General features: G+C 37.5%; 2 protein-coding genes across 4 annotated transcripts in view; both read left to right on the top strand.

Moving 5' to 3' along the window:
* The first annotated feature begins 598 nt into the window (after nt 1-598).
* On the top strand, nt 599-2,587 carry si:dkey-43p13.5 (homeobox protein unc-4). The gene is made up of 3 exons (XM_046835287.1): nt 599-956; nt 1,394-1,551; nt 2,053-2,587. Exons 1-3 carry the CDS (start codon nt 722-724, stop codon nt 2,314-2,316), a joined length of 657 nt encoding a protein of 218 aa, XP_046691243.1. The 5' UTR covers nt 599-721; the 3' UTR covers nt 2,317-2,587.
* Nucleotides 2,588-4,711: 2,124 nt separating this feature from the next.
* Nucleotides 4,712-20,102, top strand: part of micall2a (mical-like 2a) — a 33,783-nt gene continuing 18,392 nt past the window's right edge. For 2 of the 3 annotated variants that reach the window (XR_006923720.1, XM_046834272.1), the window contains exons 1-18: nt 4,712-4,871; nt 5,556-5,604; nt 7,860-8,001; nt 8,837-9,141; nt 10,694-10,821; nt 10,905-11,354; nt 11,645-11,814; nt 12,160-12,217; nt 13,847-14,019; nt 16,390-16,479; nt 16,564-16,671; nt 16,854-16,912; nt 17,030-17,153; nt 18,167-18,269; nt 18,458-18,531; nt 18,696-18,810; nt 19,053-19,099; nt 19,185-19,321. Coding sequence is in view for 2 of the 3 variants with exons in the window: in XM_046834272.1 (XP_046690228.1) it covers nt 4,729-4,871; nt 5,556-5,604; nt 7,860-8,001; nt 8,837-9,141; nt 10,694-10,821; nt 10,905-11,354; nt 11,645-11,814; nt 12,160-12,217; nt 13,847-14,019; nt 16,390-16,479; nt 16,564-16,671; nt 16,854-16,912; nt 17,030-17,153; nt 18,167-18,269; nt 18,458-18,531; nt 18,696-18,810; nt 19,053-19,099; nt 19,185-19,273 (2,427 nt within the window). In the remaining variant the exon portion in view is untranslated. Of the gene's footprint in view, nt 4,872-5,555; nt 5,605-7,859; nt 8,002-8,836; nt 9,142-10,693; nt 10,822-10,904; nt 11,355-11,644; nt 11,815-12,159; nt 12,218-13,846; nt 14,020-16,389; nt 16,480-16,563; nt 16,672-16,853; nt 16,913-17,029; nt 17,154-18,166; nt 18,270-18,457; nt 18,532-18,695; nt 18,811-19,052; nt 19,100-19,184; nt 19,674-20,102 lie in introns of those variants that run through there. The other variant, XM_046834271.1, reaches the window with a different exon arrangement.

Raw genomic sequence — 20,102 nt, 5'->3', positions numbered from 1 at the left:
AAAGATTTGTTCATTTGACTCAACATGTCTGTCTAAGAGTTCACTTTGCAGGAACAGTGCGGTTTTTTACCTTTTTTTTTCTCGTTACACTCCAGTCCCTTCTGTCTGGTTTGTCACATTAATAGACAACACAGAAGCTGACTAGTGCCTGAACTTGCCTGTAAAAGACCAGATACTAAAAACAAGAACTCTGCAAATGGAGTATTGCTGGGCCTCTCTATTACACATGAAGGAATTAGGTGTCATGATGAACCACTGATGAAGAGTGATGTTCTCATTTTCTGCTCTTAAATGAAGCATAGGGTGAACTCCTGTCTCCTTCAAATGTTTTCCTTCAAAAACTGTTCAAGATGCATTAGTGGTCACAGGTGAGTCATGTGACAAGGCGAGAAGGTGGGGCACCTGGGAAAGTAGGTCTAACATCTGACATCTGACTTGAGTGACTTTTTCCAGCCTGGAGAAGAGCACGGATCATCTCTTCATCCATGATCTGGAAGCCTTCTTACATCGCATGATGTTTTAACTTTTTTTTTTCCTGAGAATTAATTGATAGTTTGAAACATATAAGAGCTTCATTTGTACTTCATGAAGACCTGCATTCCAGAAACTCTTCACATCAAGAAAGGAACATCCTACAGCCTGAACTTCAGACATCTACAGCTTTGGCTTTTCTGCCTGTTCTTGACAGGTCACTCAAAGACTGAATTTTCCCTTGTGGGTCATGATGTTCAGCTCTGGACAGATCCTCTCGTCTCTGAACCCTGGAGTTCTACACTCCCCAGTGACTCAGTTCTTTCCTGCTTTCCCCAGCAGGCTGGGCCATCCTCAGCTTCTGATCCCTGCTCCACTGCTTAGCTATGAGTTCCTGCGTGCCTACCTACAACCTGAGCCGTGTAAACAAGCTCTGCTGCTGGCCTCACAGGCATCTTCTATGGTTCGCCTTTCCAGTGACACCGGTAAGAGTCATCAAAATGCCTGCGTCTCATTTATAGTTTTGTTGATGGTTGTATTAATGTTCCGCATTCCTGCATATTATCTGTCACAACAAAACAAATCCACCCTTCTGTTAGAAAAGACACTATGTTTGCTTTTGGCCAGTAAAGCAGATTGTGTTATGTTGTTATTTAGGCAATATATTTTTTAATAATATACGTGTAATTCACAGTATGAGAGGTAATTTGAGGATGATGGCCTATTCTCTGATAATAGCCATCCTTGGCATTTAATGGGACTTGAATGTTTACAAAGGATCAGCTAACAGCTTGTAACTAACAATCAATTACGCGGGTCCGCCAGAGAGAGCTTAATGAATGCAGCGCTAATTAGCCAATCCAGAGCTGTTAGTTCCCCCCGTCAGCCACTGGCATCCACCTAATTGGCCACATGCTTCCAGATGAGCCACGGCCCGCCAAGCAGCGGCGCGCCCGTGCCAACTACAGCAGCTGGCAGCTGGAAGAGCTGGAGAAGGCCTTCAAGAGCACGCACTACCCCGACGTGTTCATGCGCGAGGCCCTGGCACTCCGGCTGGACTTAATCGAGGCTAGAGTTCAGGTATGACCTTTTTTCTTTGTTATCGATTATTAAGGAATCTACTTTGTGACTGATATAAAAGCACTGTTTCTTTCGTCTGTTCTTGGAATGTCGAGTCCAGCAAATCGATGGTTTGGTAATTAGCTCATCAGTTTAATAGCATTTCTTTTTTGGAAAAATGTGAAACTGATTACCTCAGTTTCTGCTAGAGATGGCACTATGCATTAAATTGTTCCCCCAGATATCAGACAAAACATCAGATATTAGATATTAGATCCTGCAAAAAAATGTAAAAGAAAAAAAAAAAATCACTGTGAAGTGCTTCAGTAGCAAAAAAAAAAAAAAGCTTATTATTATTTTAATGAAGACAATATAGGATATGTATTTGGGATATTGGGATTGAGAATCAAAATTTCAGTATCGGGATCAGAAAAGGAAAAGTGGTATTGTCATTTCAATTCAGATCAATCGCTGATATTCTAAGTTGCCCCTCACATTTACTTATGTGTCTGAATGATACAGGTGTGGTTCCAGAACCGCAGGGCGAAGATGCGCAGACAGATGAAACTTCAAGGCCAGACTGTAGACATGTGTGCGGGGGATAATGATAGTGAGGCGAGACAACCAGCACCATCTAGCAGGAGCACGGAGTCAGACAGCGACCAAGTCCCATGCTGGGACAGCAAACAGGAGAAGAACGCTGGACACAGACTGCACCAGGGGACCAGACAGCAGGCGGGAGAGACAAGTCCAGAGGAGTTCGCTATTGCAGCATTGCCAAACTGAGGGCCAAGGCCAGGGATTACGAAGCCGAGATCCACAGTACGGCAGCCAAGGGCGATAGGAAGTGGTGCTTGAAAGCTCACATGTCCGAAAGTGACTGATGAACATGTATCTGTGAAAATATCCGAATTCCTTTTCTGCTGGTTTATTTATTGTCACCCCATTATTTCACAGGTTGGGGAATGATACTTCACATTTTTACTTTTTTATTTTAGACTAATATTTGAGTTTTTTTTGTATGAATTAAACTGGTAAAATCTCTGATTGCTAAGATATCAACACTAAACTGTTTCTGTTGTTTATTCACTTTCAATCACTTTTTCCCCAAGATGTGATCGCCGAAACGGCAATTCGAAATCAGAGCAAGACATACTAATCATGTGTTTTTACACTATATAAGAAATCTATTATAAACATGTATATTTATCATGATCAAGATCAGTCTTGATCCTGTCTGTCCTGGCTGGATGGGTGGAAAGAAAAATACGGTTTGTTTTGGGCTAAACATTTAGAGCTAATAAAAGACAAATGTTAAGTGTCTTATCTGATGAAGAAATGAATGATGAACTCATCAATGGCTTCAGCTTCAGTCAGCTATCTTGTTTCACTGACTGAAGAGAGACACAGGATGTCTGCAAGCTGCTACAAGCTCGTTGGGAGCACAATGGGGATGGGTGAAAAAAACTGCCCTCACTGACAGAGGTTCACTGTTAAGATTACATTTGTTAACGTGCTTGTAATGCTTTCTTTCCCCTTTCATGGTGTGCCTGGGTGTTGCCTGGAAAGCAATTTTAACGTCTTCCGAAAATAATTACAGACACTTATATAGTTTAAGTGACCATAACGTGTACTCAGATGTGTTCACTTCTTGATAAAGATATTTTTCAAGCAGCCTAGTTTTTATTTGCATTCTTATGTATTTGGCTACTATAGTAATTCATGCTTTATATGTAGGTCATACAGCTCCAGATCAAGATCAAGAGGATTATTTAATCCTTCTTAGTGTATCAGAAGTTTCGACATACCTTTTATTTATTTATTTTTTTTAAGTGCAACTTGAGCTACTGTCAGGAATTGCACTAGTAAGAGATCATAGGTTTGTTCTGTACGACTCTGTAATATGAGAACACCCTCTTCTGGTCTTAGATGCATCTGCAGATACTTTTTATTTTTATTTTTTATTGTGAATCATATTTGCTGAACAATAATACAATGTACTGTAAATTCATCATGGCAAATCAACGTTTGAATGCAAATAAGCTTTTATATCTGCTTTTACTGGCTTTGATGTTAAATATTATTACTGAAATATTTTCAAGAAGGATATTTAAAGCTGTTATTTTGAATTCGAGACACGATTATATATCAGATTTTATAGGAATATGTAACTGCAGATTTATTTAATGCAGTATGAGCTTTCATTATAAACAGCAATAATATATTTTGCTATGCATTCATATTTGCTAGAAGATAGATATTTTAATTTTAATTATACATTTTGTATGATCATGCTGCTCACTAGCAAGGTTTCATATAAAACATCTAAGAAGACCCTACATTGAAATTTAAAAACAGATTTTCTCATTTCTTTTATTTGTATAAAAAACCAATAACAGCAAACAAAAGGCACACAAAATCCTATCACTACCAACATAAAACAAAGATTTACAAAACATAAGATAAAAACTTCTGATAATTATAAATGGATTTTTATATTTGATAATGTGCAATCTATTTTTTTTCTTCTTTTAAAAGAATACCATGACCTTTCCAAAAATTAAATAATAAAATTGAAAAGAATAAAACAAAACAGTAGAGCATGTTGTTGAGGCAATGGTGGGATGACATCATGTCTTACTCCTTAGTAAGAATATGCCAAGGACTGCACATTTATATAAACCAATATATATATATATATATATATATATATATATATATATATATATATATATATATATATATATAGTAAAACATCAGTGCAACAAGTAATGTTCTCACTCTTTTTCCCCTCGGTTTTTCCATTGTTTTAAAGTCGAATTTCCTTATATATTGAGATAAACTACCAAGTGTTACTTTGATACATGATCTGTATGGTTCTCTCTATGTAATAAAGGCCCTGTCTATATCTATATCTATATATCTGTATCTATATCTTAATCTATCTATATATCCATATATCTATACACACACACACATACACACACAGACACAATCTTATATCTTATAATATCTTGTTCACAACTTTTCATTCTTCCTCCCAACTTTTCACTTCAGAGTCTGTACTTTTTGGTGTAACAGTGACCTCTACAGGTACCAGGTGTCAGTGTGAACAGATTTCAGTTGAACCTGGTGTTCCTGGGGGGTTTCTGCTTTAGAGCCGAGAGGCAGAAGAGGTAGAGAAGTTTGGAGAGAAGGATGGCGGCCATCAAGGCTCTGCAGCAGTGGTGTAAAGTGCAATGCGATGGCTACAGAGATGTGGAGATAATCAACATGACCACCTCATTCAGAGACGGACTGGCTTTCTGCGCCCTTATTCACAAATTCAGACCGGACCTCATGTAAGAATAACTAATACATTCACCTTTTCATTCAAAACTTGTTTCTTAAATAAACCAGATATGGAAACATTACACATATAAATATAGTATAAACAACTAAAACATGTTAGAATTTTTATTTACATTTTTTTTTGCAAAGTGATAATTAGGTGATTATCTATCAAACTGCAACTCAAATGTAAAATTGAAAAACTGTAACTCAAATTGTTATTTACAGCCTATCATAATACAGTATTATGTATTTAATTATAATGTAAACAATATGGTTCATTAAACTGTAGATTAGTTTTGTATGCAGCAACTCCAATAGCAAGGGTTCAATGTTAACAATTACTTTTTAATAATAATAAAGATTGTTTGTAATGGCTGACAAATGTGGAATCTGATTTTTGTAAGGAATTTTATTGCATATCTATTGAAATTAATTTAGAGGCTTTTGAACTTGACTGATTATATGTAAGGATAAAGTGTATATAGTATTGTAATAAAGGCAATGGAATAACAGCATTGATCAAGTGTTTCATTTTGAAAACAGTGTTCAAACTCACATATTAGAGAAAAACAGCCAAGTAGCCTGTATACAGTTAGTTTTTTATCCTCTGATGATTCCAGAATGGGTTCCTGTTCATTAGAGAAGCAATCCTATTTACCCAATGTGACTCAAATCTATTTATTTCCTTTCAGAAACTTTGAGTCCCTGAATAAGGACAATGTGTATGACAACAACTGCTTGGTAAGATTTCCTGTTTCCTGACTAAAGGAAATGACTCTTTTTTTTTATGTAATGGTGTAGGACAGCATGGAGGTGCATCATGAAGCATTGTTGTCTCACAGCTCCAAGGTCCCTTGTTTAATCCCGTGCTCAGGTTACTATCTGTCACATGTTCTCCCCACGTCCGTGTTTATTTCCTCTAGGTTCTCCTGTTTCCTCCCACCACCTCTATGCCAGAAGGTGGACTGGTTAGCCTACACTGTTCCCATGTGGGAGTGTGCACATGAGCCGTATCACACCACATCTGAAGTTCCTCTGGATATCCTGAGGATGATCCTAACCAGGATAAAGTGGTTACTGAAAATGAATGTCTCAGACTTGGTGTACTTTTATTTTCTTTCTTACAGTAAAATATATAGAAGTTTAGTATGGCAGACCCTTTTAAGCAAAATTCTCACTTTTTTTTAAACTGTTGCAGTTTTATAATGTCTGTGTGCATGAGTCATTCTTAGTTTTACTACACATGAGGTTTAAACCAAATAATGTTCATGTTCATAATGTTAATTTATTTTATAGGGTAATCTATTTGAAGGTTGCAATCTCCAGGTAGAGCTGGTGCTGATCTTGGACTTGTATAATGGGTTTAAAGTGAAACATTATAGTCCTTAAAATGAGAGGTTGTGACGGCAATACTAATCTAAAAAATATGATAGCAAAATAGTGTTTATATGGCAGTGAGCGGCTGCTTTGGCTCAGCGATCTAATTGTTTTTTTTTTTTTATCCTTCCTTCTTATGAGCCAGCGTGTATTGAGCTTTTGAGACTGAGTGAACACATTTACCACAGCTGGGGCATTTCCATTATGAAAAGCTTTATTTCCTTCCTGCTTTCTCAGAGGGCCCAGATTACAGTCCCCTGCAGTGAGACACATGCAATGATCTGTTCCGAAACACTAGTTGCTGCTGGAGGAACCTGAGCTGTGAGGAATTACTCTAGCTCATTCATTATGAAGCAGTGTAGCTATCGAACATCTGATCCTTTCCGTCAGGATGAGTTTACTTCTGTTCTACGACTGTCATGACAAATGTTAGGTCCTTTGTACATTTTAAATACTAAACCTTGCCTGGATAAGTATTTTTCTGTAGCTCTGTTTTGCTTCCAACATATGGCTTCAGTTGTAAAACAGAGTATCTCAGTGTTTTCTCGAGGCACTGAAAATAGTGGCAGCCAAATTACTTGATGTATTAACTATTGTTATTGTCCATGTAAGCTGTGTTAAACATTACAGTGTATGTGTGTGTGTGTGTGTGTGTGTGTGTGTGTGTGTGTGTGTGTGTGTGTATGATGGAAATAGGAAAACTGCTTTGAAATAGCCTCCGTGTTGTGTCCTGCACACATTTACAGGAGCAGCTGCCATGCGGGAGGATGTGGAGCCCTGTTTAATTTAATGAGCCTTGTCCTGGTCAATCCTAAACAATACACCTCCCCGGTCCACTTTTCCATGTCCTGGAGTGTGCACAGGAAATATGTTATTCAGTATGCACTGAACAAAACCTGAAGATTTTATTTGACTAAAGTTTTTATTTTTATTTTTTACTTTTGGGATGTTACTCTTCCTCATTTGGACTGTGTGTACTTAACAGTTTTTTTAAGGAAGAGCAGTAATTTATTATAAAAGGTTTATATTATATTAGGTGCTCTAATAAATAAAAAAAAGTGTAATCTTTCATTCAGGTTAATGTTTTATTTTTATTTTTTTGCCTAAAATTAATAGAAACATTTTTCTGTTACAAGACAGAAGTTTTTGAAGTATTAGATTTTTTTATCTATATCAAAAATTCTATATAATGTTTTTAAAATATAAATAAAATATAATAAATTTTTCTGATAAAAAAAATAGGCAAACTGGTGTAATATACAAGAAACAATACACTTTTTGTCAATATAAATTTTCTTATAAAAGACACCACGCATATTCAATATATAGTACATTTTAAAAGACATCTTATGTATGCACTTCTGAAAAAAAACTATAATAATTGTACAGTATAATGTGGACATAAATGCAACAAAATCTCTTATTTCAGGATTCTGTTTAAAAATGTTATGACCCAGAAATAGTTCATGCCTATTTGCCAGAACAGGGCAGCTCAGCATTCTCATTTTCTGTAAAAAGTAGCTCACAGCCTATATGAGGTTTAGGTTGCAGTTTCTGCAAATAAGGTAATAATAAAAGTAAAAAAAAAAAAAAACGTCATTTGTTTGTGTGTGTTTCAGGCTTTTCGTGTGGCTGAGGATCATCTGGGGATTCCAGCACTTCTGGATGCAGAGGACATGGTGGCTCTTCTCGTCCCGGACCGACTCAGCGTTCTCACTTATGTCTCGCAGTACTACAACTACTTCAACGGTCGCACGCCTAGTAAGACTCTTACTAATATTTAGAATGATCATTATTACAGGGCTAAGCACTGAAGGTAGCCTTTAGAACACAAAAGTTGTGAAATTTGGCACACAGATTTGGAAGGGTTTAAGGTAAATTCTGACCAAATTTGGGCCAAGTGCTGCTAATGGTCTAATGCCACCATTAGGTCAAATTTGTTCCTAAATATAAAGTATGTTCATTCGATAACATTTGAACCATGTGTCCAAATCTAAAAGCTGAGATAGCGCATCCTCTGATGTCCATTTACGCCAATTAGATTTTCTGCCATCTTGGATTTTGCATTCATCACCTTCATAGTAAATAAAGTAAATCAGTAAATTGAAAGAATCTTGAAAACTCCAAACCCTTTGCTGTTAAACACTGGGGCTGGATCTCAGTGATGATTTTTTCACTGACACAAAATTTGGCAGTCATTTTTAGTACCTTATCCTCAGGCTATGCAAGAAACTTTATGACAGAACCACCTACTGGTCAAAAGTTACAATAACATGCTAAAATTACTTGCATTTAATTGCTATTATTGCCACCTATTATTATTTTCTCCTACAGTCAGAAATTATATTAGGGTACATATCAAAAATATTTCATGAGTGAAACTACAAATAACACTTGAATCTATTTGCTTTTGCTAGTGGCTTATGCAGCAATTGTTGCACATTTCACTGGGTCTGGCTTCTTGACCCCATAGAATTCAGCTTGCATCTCTTTTTCTTCTTCTTCTTCTTCTTTTTCTTCTTCTTCTTCTTTTTGTAATATTTGTACTTGATATGATATGTACAACCACTGAATATTAACTTTTTATTCTTCATAGTGGGAGGAGTCGGAGGTGTCAAGCGGCCGGCAGAGGACTCAAAAGAGGAGCCATCAGAAAAGAAGAATCTCCCTGTCACTGCCAAAACCTACAGCCCCAAACCTCATCCAGTGTCTTCTTCTGTCACCTTTAAAGCTGCCCAAAACCGTCCACCATCACATATCTTACAGAACAGCAGCTCAAACAAACATGTCTCTACTACTCCGACAGAGGAGTACACCATAGCAAAACACTCTATCTCCAAAAACCTCAAAAAGACCTCTCCAACTACTGATTCTTCATCCAAAGACAGGAATACTGAGAAGGTACAAGTGTCTCTTCTTTTTCCTTTTGTCTTTGTATTCACAATGAAACTCCAATGAAACTATAAGAATAAGCCAAGCCAGTAAGCCATGCAGGGCAAAGTCACCCTTTTGCGCTGTGACTAATTGGTGTTTGGCAGCGATAAGCAGTTCTGAAGCTGCTGTATGTGTGTTAGTGAGTGTGTGAAATGCATTTCAGGCTCTTAACATAATGCATGTGATGTTAGCCCAATTAAAAAAAAAACAACAAAAAGTCATATATCTGAATACAAATACAAGATGTTTACATGCTCAATACTAAGCCTTGTAATAAAGCCCACTGCTAAACACACAATGGGTTATGAACATATTGGTGACAACTTAACATCTGGTTTAATGAGCCACTTGTTTACTTTGGATGTTCACAGTTATTGAAATAACCAAGATCCAGTCTGATCTTAGCATCCAGCTATTTAAACTGATTTTAAAAGATTTGGAAATGTCATTTAAAAAAATATATTATTGTGTATCAATAATATCATACACAGACCATTTTTAACTAAGTATGTGAAGCCACACAGTTGAGACTGTTTAGAGACAAGCGCTTCATGCCAAGCGAAATAACAACTTCTACACGGAGCTATATGTGGAAATACCAACTATACTGTCCCAGTGGAGAGAGTTTTCTTCTGCCTCTTGACTAGTTCATGTTTATAGTCTTCAAATGCACTTCATGCCATGTGTACAGGATTATTGTACATTTTTATATAATGTAGCATGAGTTTTACTGGAATGTACATTATACTGCTTACAAACGTGTGGGCAGTTACGAGATTTGTATGTGCTTTTTGAACATCTAATTTCTAATTTTTCATCATTTCCTGGTAAAATAACCTCCACTCTTCTGTGAAGATGTTCCACTAGATTTTGGAGTTTGGTTGTGGAGATTTGTTCTCATTTAGCCACAAGGGTGTGGGTGAGGAAGGGCACAGTCAGCGTTCCCATTCATCCTCAAGGTGCTCTAAGGTTGAACTGAGAGTTCTACCACTCTAGATTGTCCACTCCAACCCATGTAAACCATATCTTCACTGCATTTCATTGCCTTGTACCATACCTTCTGCAATGACAATAAAGTTTATTCTAATCTAATCTAATCTAATCTAAAATTCATGGAGCTCGCATTGTGCAGGTTTTGGGTCTCCTAAGGTGAGAACCACATATGGCTGCAATTAGTGTTCCAAAACATTTGTCCATTTAGTGTGGTTATAAAGTGACACTAGCTTCTTGAAATATTAAGCACACTGCAGTGCTGTGTGTGTTTGGTTGTTATGTGCTTTTGTTTGTGTTGGCTATAAGCAGTCATAGTTAGCACTCAATGAATGGACAAAGGTTAACAATTTATTTTTTTTATTTGATGTTTTCTTGTTTAGCTATTTGTTTGATTTAAACACAAATAAGCTTAATTCTAGGACCAAAATGGGACAAAAAAATCTCTAATGAAAATAAAGATTTTGTGCTCTGTTTTTGCTAAATCATTCTAAAGCATTTTAATCTAGCTTTTATTTTCTCCCCAAAGACTGTTTTAGACGAGAACTCCAATAAAACTGGCACCCTGAACAGTAAGTGTGCGGTGTGCAGGAGTCACGTTCACTTGGTTCAGAGACACCTAGTGGATGGAAAACTGTACCACAGGAGCTGCTTCAAGTAAGCTTTTTTTTAAGTATATAATACGATGTTTTTTTATAAATAAACTGTTTACTTGATCTAGTTTGAATCCTGTTCGATAGGTGCTGTGAATGTTCAGTTGCTTTACAGTCGGGGGCGTATACATCAGGCCAACAGCCTGGCACACTGCGCTGTTCTTCATCCCGCTGCACTCAGAATGACCTCAAGTCTTCAGCTAAGAGTAGTGGATCGATTGCGATTGGACCAGAACCTGAGAGCAGAAGTGGGCCGTCACCACGGCAGCATTCGTCAGTTCTGACCAGCCCTGTTAAACCTCTTCCTAGATCAGTTCAGCCAACTCCAGCACCAGAACCATGGACTGCTTCAGCTCTAAGGACTCAAGCTGCCAGGCAGAGGTTTTTCCTTTCAGCCTCGGAGGCCTCTACGACCCAGAACATGATTGAACCAAAGTGTAAAGAAGGAAATGAGACATCGATCTCTCCAAAATTGGCCAAAGGAAACTGCAACAATAATAACAAAGCTTATAGCTGTGGACTCAGCCCAGACAATGAGTAAGGAAAAGTGGAGGCTAAGGCATTCTATTTCATCACATCTCATATAACTCATGCTTTGTTGTAGTACCACTGCAGTATATATATATATATCTGTCAGTAGCTATATGCATTCTAACAGGTAATGCAGCAAATTGATTTTTAGTCTGTGTATAATGTTAATGTATATGATTTTAGGTTCCAATTCTCTATCAGATTATGCCAAGTAGATTTTGTGACTAATTCAATTATCAAGCAGTGTGATGCAAGTTTAAATAGTAAATAATTCAAGAGACTTTTTTTCTCTCCAGATCTGTTCAAGTCTTCAGCTCAAAGCAGGAAAGATGTGGCTTAGGCACAGAAATCAAAGCCGGACATTTCTGCATTTCTCTCACTAACACCTGCAGCATGGAGACCTCATGGCTGAGTGGCATAAACAAAGAGCACACTAGACCTCCTTCTTCCCTCTTCATTGCCAGAGGTGCTGTTTGCGTGCCCATGACCTTTGCTTATATAGACTATGGTCTGTGTTAAAATGCTTTTTAAAGGTTGCAGAGGAAATATTATTATAAACATCGAATATAAGCAGAGAGGACGAGTGCAGACGCACGGAACGAGCAATATAAAAAAGCGTGTTTTTCATTTAGTCCACCACAATGAGTCCGAATAACTTGTGATGTTTTTTCTTTTCAACATGACCTGTAGCGTTTTTGCATTTTACATTTTTTTATACATCTCAAAACTACTTTAAATAATATAATTTGATTATGTATGACTCATGCTTGTTTGTTGGGTATATTTTTTTCTCTTATGGTTATATCCAAAGATGTAGGGTGCTGTGAAGGCCAAAAGTTGAAGACGGCTTCAAATGAACCAGGATTAAAGTAAGTTCATAACTTGGTTATTTCTTTTATCTATAAAGTGTGGAATAGAAGAATAGTCAATTTACTGTGTAAACAGGGGCAGCTGGTATAAATGGCCTGTGGATTCCTGCAGCTGTTCCGCAACAGTCATACCAGAGTAAAAGATTCGCCTAGATTCGATTTCCATCAGGAATGATATTTTCCATCAGATTTTGCTGAAGCATACATACAATGCATTCATCAACAATTTGCACAAACCTTCTGTACCTTACTCATCAGAACTAGTGCCGCTGTGCTTATCGTGTCGACAGTCACCGTGTTTACCTTGGTTTTGTTTTATGCTGTCCTTTTAATTTTGCACTAAATGTTGCACATGTGCAATTTTTGTAGTTAGTTTTGAGTACTGTTACAATAAAATTGTATTTAAGTGCAAGTAAAGTTATCAGTTTAAAAATCTACTCAAGTAAGAAGTAGCTCTGCTCACAGTAAATGTGGGGTGGGGGATGCTAGTGTAGTTCAAAAAGGATAAGGGGATATCAATCTTATTTTTAATTGAAAAAACACCTTTACAAATTAAAGTGCGATTATAAAAACAAATACAATTTAATTAATTAAAAAACAAAAAAACACCACAGTTTATGACTTAAGTCTGATGTGAGTTATGCACAAAAAATCTCCTGTTATAATGGTTTTAATGATGATTACAGACAGTGAGTGCACACAATGAACGACTTTCGATTCAACGGCATTTCACTTTTAGCTGTGTTTGCATCACTGACATCTGTCTGGTCTGTCTCCATCTTTCTTCTTTTGTGAGTTAAGTGCGTTTGGTTCCCACCTCTTTTTTTATGTCACACCTTGGTTTTGGGGGAACTTTGCTTGTTTCATTGTGTACTGCACTGTATATATTTGGAATGACAATTTAAATCCTACTTGACTTGATCTGCAGTGACATAGAAGGCATGTGTGAAGTTGTGTGTTTTGGTTGTAATGAACGTAAATTAAGTACTTTTCTTCCAGCAAAAGCATTTGGATGAGAAACTAAACATAAATTGATCAAGAGATGTGGTTAAGATGTTGGACATTTGTTTGGCAGGTCATGACTTTAAATCTCAGCACCATCCAAGCTGCCACTGCTCTGCCTTTAAGCAAGGCCCTTAACCTTCAACTTCTCAGTTGTATAAAATAATCTTTCTGGACGTTAATAATAATTGTTCGGCCTTTATAACAATATTCAGCCTTTTCCAAAAATGTTGAAACAAAGTATTATTTAGGCAAAAAAATAATTACACAGGAGAATTGATATAGTTTGGAGGTGTGTGTAGGAAACCTAGCATGAATCCAATTGGTGATTCTGAAAATCTTATACACAGATGCCTATCAGTGTGAGTTTGTGTGTAATGCATTGCTTAAAAATCATAGTTGTGAGTGAGACTGGTTGCTAAGATGACAGAATCTGACCACAGAGGCTTTCTTTTATTCCTATTCTTATGTTAACTTCTCAGGGTGTGCTAAACCTGAATTTGTTTCTAGTTCAACCTTGCTTTTACTTTTCATTTTGTCTTCATGTGTGTATCCATTACGCTATTATTTGGAGAAGAAAGGTGATAAATCATATCTTTGCCTACTGAAATGCTGTTTTTTCTCTAGAACGTTTTCTGAGGATAATGCTGTGACTCCTGAAGAAAACAAACTGGTCTGCCATGATAACCAGCTGAGTCACCAGTGCACTGCTTCAGTGCCAGGATTCCAGACTACAAACACTGCACATTTTGCTAATTTCTATACTCATAAATCTCCCATCACAGACTCTGCTGTTTCAGGTATGCCCCCTACTTCACAGCCATCTGACTTCATGTTCTGTATTTTCCACACAGTTTTTAATCACATCAGTATACAGTATCATTACTGAATATTGTAAAAACTTCCCTTAGATGCTTTAGTATGGGATTAAGAAAAAAAGACAAGTATTTTTAATAGACTGTCCGAAGCTGATGTTTGACACGTAACCTGATAGTGGCAACTGACAGGTGATATCACAGTCGCTCACGCTACAGCACAGCTGCAGAATTCTTACCACCTAATGATCATTTCATATTGAAGAAGCTGTACCAGGTGATTTGTGCAGTATGTGTTCTAACAAGCCATGTGGCAGCAGCACAATACATACAATCATACAGATACAGGTTTAGAGCTCAGGTTAATGTTTTTACTAAACATTTAAACAGGAAACTCCACTAAAGTCTCTAGTCAAATTGTATTTTTATTTGTTATTTACACCCATCAGTTATAACATTATGAGTGGTGAACAACACTGATTATCTCTTCATCATGGCACCTGTTAATGGGTGGTATTTATTAGGCTGCAGGGGTACATTTTGTCCTCAAAGTTGATGTGTTAGGAGCAGGAAAAATGGGCAAGGGTAAGGATTTGAGCGAGTTTCACAAGGGCTTTATTGTGATTGCTAGATGACTGGGTCAGAGCATCTCCAAATCTACAGCTCTTGTGGACTGTTCCTGTGGTGGTCAGTATCTATCAAAAGTGGTCCAAGAAAGGAACAGTGGTGAACCGGTGACAGGGTCTTGGATAACCAATTCTCATTGATGCACCTCACCAAAAGACGAGAACCAAAAAGAGGAGCTTCTGTTGCTCAAATTGCTGAAGAATTTAATGCTGTTAATAATCAATGTGTCAGAACTGTTTTGGCAGCAAAAGGGGGGCCAACACAATATTAGGCAGGTGGTCATAATGTTATGCCTGATTGATGGTCATAAAGATATCCCTTATACGATAAATTATATAAAATATCAGTAAAAAAGACTTAAACGGGAAAACAACATTAGCTTGCTCTGCAGAAATGATGCATAACTCAAATAATCAGTCTTTACAATTGTGGTGAGCAGAAACGCATCTCAGCATGCCATGGCTTGCTCATCATTGATAAATGCACACCATTCACCTTAACTTTTAAAATTCTGTAAAGCTGCTTTGAGACAATGTCTGTTGTGAAAAGCGCTATAGAAATAAACTTGACTTGACTTGACTTGCATAAAACATTGAATATTAAGGTGGATGGTCAGTTTAGGAAATGGAAGATTAGAAAAAGGACTCTAAGTCAAGTCAAGTCAAGTTGGTGTCTAAAATAACTCCCAGGTCTTTTGCTGTTGAACTAGTAGTTATAGAACATCCGTCTAAATGCAGGTTGAAATGCTGGAGTTTCTGTGTACTGGTTTTTGGGCCGATGAGCAAAATCTCCGTCTTATCAGAATTTAATAATAGAAAGTTATGAGTCATCCAATCCAATCTTTAACACATTCAGTTATCCGAGCAAATTGAGCTGTATCGTCTGGTTTTGATAAGATATATAGCTGAGTATCATCAGTGTAACAGTGGAAGCTAATCCAATGCTTTCTAATAATATTTCCTGAGGGAAGCATGTATATTTATAAAAGCAGGGGTCCTAGAGCTGAAACTTGTGGCATGCCATAATTTACTTGCATTAACCTGAATAGCTCTCCATTTAAGTCTACAAAATGGTAACAACAGACAGGTACGATTTAAACCGGCTTAATGCCTGTCCCTGAATTCCGGTGTAATTTTGTAAGCAATCAAGGAGAAGATCATGATCTATAGTGTTGAACTGGAAGACTGGTCTATTTTCAGACTTCAGCTGTCAGTAAGTATAGGATCAGGATTGTCTTTTATTAGATCTTATAGAGTCTTGAGTTGGCGATGTGTTTTGGGGCATTGTCTTGCTGCATAATAAAGTTCTTCCCAATTAGATTAAAGGCATCTCTCTATACATTGGCAGACAGAATGTTTCTGTAGGCTTCTGAATTCATTCTGCAGCTACCATCATGATTTACATTATCTGTAAAGATTAGTGAGCCTTTTCCTAAAGCAGCCAGCCTTTGACTCCATTGTACTTGAGCTTTGAGCATGTATGATTTGGATCATTAGCAGATCCTTTGTTTGTCCACTCTTTGTTTTCTCGCCAAGTTGTTTAACACACCTAAATGTAAAAATCAGCAAATGTGTATAGCAAAGAAAAGGGAACTGGTTTGACTTTTCTAACACATTCATTCTCTTACCCATAAATCCTCTTTTCTCCATAGTAAACCCCTGGGTTTTGCTATTTTACTATCTGCACATTTGGATTAGGTTATAGTGAATGTGTCATTTTTACTTACAGGCTCTAAATGTGAGCATTCCTTAGCGAGCTCATCACCCAGATGCACACTGCCATGTACAGATCAACACCGTGGAGACCTAGCTGAATCTAGTAAGGCGTCACCTTTTTGCCCTGTGATTAAAATCACACGAAGCCTTCAGGTAACAAAAGTCTGATGTGTGCTCTGGTTTTTAGGTTGTATATCAGGAGGGGACAAATTCTGTCCATCCCTGCCACCTCTAGTGGATGACAGAATCTCCTTCAGACCTTTACAGCATAGAATTGCATACTCTGCAGGACAAGGTAACTTGTGGTTATTATAGAAAATGATGCATTCCAAAATGACAATGGTTCAATCTTATTGGTGTGATGTATATGTGGGCTTAATATGTGGGCTTTTAAGTCCTCACTTGGTCGTATAAGCTCTGACGACTGGGTATGCAATGGTTCTACAGTCTGTCATTTTAGTTTCTCTTGTTCCTTAGCTGAAAAGGAAAGTGTGCCATTTGAGAACAGTTCACAGCCCGAAACTGTGTCACTCACAGTAAGTACACTCGTGAGAGTTCACCTTCACCTGTTCAGCTTAACTTTAGGTCACTGTCTTAAAACTATCACCACACACACACACACACACACACAAATTATATTTCTTCTTGTGCAGATCAAGCCTCACCACATCCCAGTCGAGCAGATCACTAAGGAGCTGCAGGAAATTGAGAACAGCCTGAGTGATTTGGAGAAAGCGGGAATTGACCTGGAGAGACGACTCCGTAGCTGCGAGGAAGGTAGGAAAAGAGAGAGCAGGTTCCTCCTGCTGTTCATATTATTGCCTTCTTGATTCACTTGCTTTTTCAAAACATTTGACCCAGACTATGAGCTTTTCTTTCTGCGGGCCACTGTGACCCAGCCTCTTTGATTTGCTCAAAGTAATAGAAAATGAAAAAAAAATATAGCCTTTTAGGGAGCAGGGAATTGGCACTTCATGCTGGTCATTATGATAGCTGTGTGCATTAATTGATTTTATAATGAGAAACGAATCTTGTTTTGAGAACCGTTAGCTCATGCAACTTTCTCGTGGTTTAGCGCCACTATGTATGCTTGTTGACACCAAGTTGACATAAATGAGATCAGTTGCGACTCAGATGTGTTGTAGTTGGGGTGGGTGTGTGTTTGGAGGGTTCCAGCCTCATTCCAAACCTGTTAGTGGAGCCGGTCCACCTGGGAGGTGGAATTCCGTCGCAGCCTTGAGCGGTGGGCGGTGAACAATAAAGAGGCGCACATATCCAGCAGCCAGAGCCAAATGAGGCGAGGCACGGGGGAAGCTCTCTGTCCTCCTGCGGGATTCTGGGAAGGAAATGGAAAGAGACAGCATTTTGTAGTCAGACTGATGGCTAAGAGGGGACAGGGACACCTGATTGGCTCATTTCAAGGTCACCACGGCCTGAGCTCCTTGATATCATCTGCGTGCCGCCGCACTCACCTATTCTGGACCAAATCGAGCCCGGTGCTTGATCGAATTACACAAATGTCTGTGTGTGTGAGCGAGCTGTATCAGACCTCAAGGCAATGTCAATGGCACAACAGACATTCTGGACTGCATTATGGAGCTATATTACTTGTGGCGTAAAGCCTGACTCGTATTTCCGACAGATACACACCAAGCATTTCGCCGCAAAATGGTTGTTTCCTCCAGAGCATATGTAATCACGATTTCTGCTTGGGGTGGCATGTATGGTCTATCTTCAGCCATAAGAGAATTTCACTGTCTTCCCCCATGTGACCTTGGCTTGTTTTGCAGAGGGCAGCGGGGACATTTTGGTGGATCCGTTAATGGTGGAATGGTTCAACTTGATTCGGAAGAAGCAAAGTTACATACGGAGGGAATCCGAGCTCATGTACATGTAGGTTAATATTTTACACAAATTTAAATACAGTTTAATCTCTGAATGGTGTTCTGTTTGCAATATAGAGCTGTATAAAGACTACAGATCTTTAAATTTGAATTGGAATAAAATTCAGCTGCACATCCTGTTTATACACGATTTATGATTGATTGTTCAATTTCTTTTTCAACTTTTCTTTTTAACAGAGCAAAAACTCAAGTTTTAGAGGAGCAGCAGCCAGGAGTGGAAGGAGAGCTCAGGAGACTTATTAATAAACCAGGCAAGACTCAAAACACATTTTATTTCCCCAGTAGTATTTCCTCGATCAGTTGATGTCCATGGTGATATTTAGTGTATTGTGCAGTTAAAGGGACAAGCTGCAATAATTTTGACTGAAACCAAACATGTTTATTTATATTTGTTTTTGTATTTTTTTTGTCTCAGAGCATCTGAAAAGCCCTTCAGAAAGGAGGAGAGAGTCTGATCTTATGAAGAGGCTGGTGGAGATCGTCAACGACAGGAATGCCATTGTGGACGGCCTGGAGGAAGACAGACGGAGGTCAGCTGTTCTTAACCGCAGTGTGTCAGATTTTGTACAGTTAAGACACTAATATTTAATTATTAGCTGTGCAGTTGACCAAATGCATTATTTACATGCTTATAGAGTCATTTAGGAGCTGTATTGCTTCCTGTATGAGACATTTTTTAAACTGCTCTTCTGTTCTCAATATAGCAGGCATCTAATTATAACGCCTACTGTACATTTCCATTAAACATTGTTTTGTATATTTGCATTTCAAGAGAAGAGCAAGAAGATCAGCAGCTGAATGAAATGATGCACAGGCTTGGTAAGGGTCAGCTTATTAAACTAAACATACAGGAATCGAAAAATGTTTTTTTTTTTTTTCACTTTCTCTATTTTTCTTGGCCCAGGTCTACGGAAACTTAAAGGCAGAAGAAAATCGTCCTTCTCGAAGTTATTCAGGCGCAAAAGTAAAAATGAGCGAAGGAACGAAGAATGACCCATGCCCATGTCCAAGCTGGTGTTTCAGCCACACACAACCAGTGTGGTAGGTCAGATTTTTATGATCTGTGTTTATTGAAATAATATAACACACAATGCCTTTGCACAAGAAATATACATCACATCGCTTATTCACATCTAGAACATTTGTGTTGTTTTATTCATTTTCTGACAAGTGAATGATATTGTGTTCTAAAAAAAAACGGGTTTTATTTAAATTTTTTGTAAACTGACATATAAACATTAAATTGATATATCGATTACTTTATCTATTACTTTATCAGCTGTACTTATTATTATTATTATTATTAATGTTGTTATTTGTACATTTTATTTTTTATTTTACAATGATTACTGTCACTTTTAACATTGTGCTCCATTAAAGAAAGCTGGCCAAATGTCTTGCACAAATTTTATGAATCTTCTTCACTTTCCCGGTTGCCCTAAAGGTGGCACTATAGGCTCATGTGCCCCTCCGAAGAGTGTTTACAATAAGAAAAAAGTAGAGAGATGAAAAAAGCACCCTACACACCAAAAAACACTTTTATCCTTCCCCAAATTCTAAACTAAAATTTTATAAGAGATTCATAAACATATCAAACTGAAGATTTGGCATCACTGAAAATCACCATTTTTTTTAAATTTAATTTAATTTTTATTCTAAAGAGACAAATAATTAGATGTGTTTTTTGCTTTTAAACACATTAAACAAGATTAATTATGTGTGGACTTTGGTAATGTGTTCAAGAGAATTTTCTTTGGTTCCAGAAAGACTTCAAGTTAAAGAAAAGGTCAAGAGAATAAATTATAAAAGAGTATTTTTTTTA

The sequence above is a fragment of the Silurus meridionalis genome, chromosome 22, assembly GCF_014805685.1.
Source record: "Silurus meridionalis isolate SWU-2019-XX chromosome 22, ASM1480568v1, whole genome shotgun sequence".
NCBI lineage: Eukaryota > Metazoa > Chordata > Actinopteri > Siluriformes > Siluridae > Silurus > Silurus meridionalis.
This window is presented reverse-complemented; position numbering and strand designations above follow the sequence as displayed.

Coding starts and splice junctions, on each gene's coding strand:
- si:dkey-43p13.5 (XM_046835287.1), top strand. CDS start 722: ATGATGTTCAGCTCTGGACAGATCCTCTCGTCTCTGAACCCTGGAGTT. Junction 957..1,393: donor TCGCCTTTCCAGTGACACCG/GTAAGAGTCATC, acceptor ACATGCTTCCAG/ATGAGCCACGGCCCGCCAAG. Junction 1,552..2,052: donor TAATCGAGGCTAGAGTTCAG/GTATGACCTTTT, acceptor TGAATGATACAG/GTGTGGTTCCAGAACCGCAG.